The sequence below is a fragment of the Cariama cristata genome, unplaced genomic scaffold, assembly GCF_000690535.1.
Source record: "Cariama cristata isolate BGI_N322 unplaced genomic scaffold, ASM69053v1 scaffold29455, whole genome shotgun sequence".
NCBI lineage: Eukaryota > Metazoa > Chordata > Aves > Cariamiformes > Cariamidae > Cariama > Cariama cristata.
The window spans coordinates 3,200-5,268 of record NW_009619684.1 but is presented as its reverse complement, the minus strand read 5'-3'; the positions used below and the strand labels follow the sequence as shown (position 1 = coordinate 5,268).

Genomic DNA, 2,069 nt, shown 5'->3' with positions numbered 1-2,069 from the left:
ACCTGCGTGTTGATGCGGATGGCGCCGATGGAGGGGATTTCAAAGTAGTAACCTTGGAAAAGAAAGAGAAAGGCAGCTGGCAAGCTGGCTGGCTGCTTGTCCGGCAGTCTGGCTCTCCTGCTGTCCAGCCCTCCAGGGTTGCAGCCAGCACCTTGCATGGGAGCACCGGTGCCAGCCGCCGTGCGAGGGGTGAGCCCAGCACCCTACAGCCCCCCATGCTCGCTGGGTGCCAGCCCCGCTCACCTTTGTTGGCGCAGGCCATCCACTGCAGCGGGGTCACGTCATAGTTGTGTTGCCCGACGGAGAAGGTGAAGACCCGCACCTGCGGCAGAGTGCGGTGGTGAGGGCCGTCTGCCGGGCACCCTGCTCTTCCACACCCGGTGCTTCTGGCTGATGGCAACCTCCCCGGGGACAGCGTGGCATCGCCTGCCATGGCCCACAGACCGTGCTGCCCGCAGCCAAGTGCAAGTGGGCAGAAGGCGGTTCTCGAGAGTGGTGGCTGTGCTGGCAGCAAGGGATCCCTTCTCTCCTTGCCTGGCCCTGGCCAGTCCTGTTCCCCAGCATCATTGCGTTGGCCCAAGCCACCTACCCCAGGGGTCCTCATGCTGGGGCATCACTGTACCCAGAGGGGTCTGTGCTCTCTGACGGTCCTGCATGGACCAGAACCCTCCCACTGCACTGGTCTCCAGGTCCTGGGCAGCAGTGGCGACCCTCCTGCTGGTTCATTTGCCCACCAGCAGCCCTGTCCTGGGGTGTGCTCCCACCAGAGCCGGCGTTCGGGAAGCCCACCAGGCCGATCCCCTCCCTGGCAGCCCGTGGGGCATGTGGTCCCGTGCCTCTCGCACACCAAGGAGCCAGCTATAAATAGCACCGGTGCGTCAGCCATCCCATTACCAGGGCAGCGGCTTGGTGCAGGAGCAGGCTGTCGGGGACAAAGGATGGCGATGAGGCAAATGAGGCAGAAGCTAGCAATGGAGCTTAAGCAGCCGTCTCCCTCCTTGGCGAGAGGCCCCAGCCTGGCACACGGCCCCACAGCCCCTCACCGTCTTATTGGGCCAGTTGTACTTCTCAAAGACATCCTGCACCCGGTCCTCGCCGCCATCCGTGAACATCATGATCATCTTGTTGCAGTTGGCACGTGTGATGTTGGACTGCGGGACAGAGAGACGGCGCCTGAGGCCGGACTCAGAGCAAGCGGCACCGGTTGCAAGGCTGGATGCGGCCAGGAGGGCCGGCCCCAACCTGTCTCTTTTCCCAGCCTGTTTCTCCGGGGTGAGGGTGGCCAGGGTGAACGGGCAGGAGGAGGGACGCTGTCTGCTTGGAAATGATGTGGCTATTGCCGCTCGGCACCTAATAGCGCCATTCATCTTTATTTTGACTCTGGCACGGTGTCTGTCTGGATCCAGCCCCCTCCACATAACCCTGCTAACTTTTAATAACCCAGAGGGACAGCGGCTTCAGCAAAACCTCAGCTATGGCGTGCCGGGGGGTGGGATGTCCCCCCCAGCATTGCAAAGGAGGACAACGAGCCCTCTGCATGCTGAAGCCCCAGGTGTGGGGCAGCAGCCGGGTGCTCAGAGCTCTCCCATTGCCCCCGGCACCCATGGGTGCAATCTGCCCCCCCGCCCCAGCCTGCAGCCCAGCCCCCAGCTCACGTTCTGCAGCTGGTCGAAGGCGTACTCAAAGCCAGCCTTGTAGTCGGTGGAGCCCTTGGGCACCATCCCCTGCACGTCCTCCTTGAAGACCTTCTTGTTTCGGATGTTGGCCTGCACCAGGTGCTTGAAGCATGACACCGGCTTCGCCTTCTCGTTGAACTGGGAGGCGAAAGGGAGGGGAGTGGGTCGCAGAAAGGGGACGGGGGCAGCCCCCAGCAGGCACAACCCACCTGCCCCCCCCCCTGCCACACTCAGCTCCCGTGGGCAGGAGGTGGCTGGAGCATCCCCTGTCCCAGGTCCCAGGGACGGCTGATGCTGAGACCAGGACTTAGCTTGGGCCAAATCCAGCACTGAGCTCCCCAGCGTGGGTGGGTGCCAGCAGTGGGTGATGCCAGGCCGGGGCTCCCCTGGCCC

The 2,069-nt window shown here is 63.7% G+C and overlaps 1 protein-coding gene across 1 annotated transcript in view; it reads right to left on the bottom strand.

Annotated features, from left to right (window-relative positions):
* The window catches only part of CACNA2D2 (calcium channel, voltage-dependent, alpha 2/delta subunit 2), a gene marked incomplete at both ends in the record, with an annotated part of 8,391 nt that overhangs the window by 3,275 nt on the left and 3,047 nt on the right, over positions 1-2,069 (bottom strand). The window contains 4 exons of the mRNA XM_009701344.1: positions 3-52; positions 244-322; positions 1,044-1,151; positions 1,656-1,814. Coding sequence (XP_009699646.1) covers positions 3-52; positions 244-322; positions 1,044-1,151; positions 1,656-1,814 — 396 coding nt within the window. The remainder of the gene's footprint in view (positions 1-2; positions 53-243; positions 323-1,043; positions 1,152-1,655; positions 1,815-2,069) is intronic.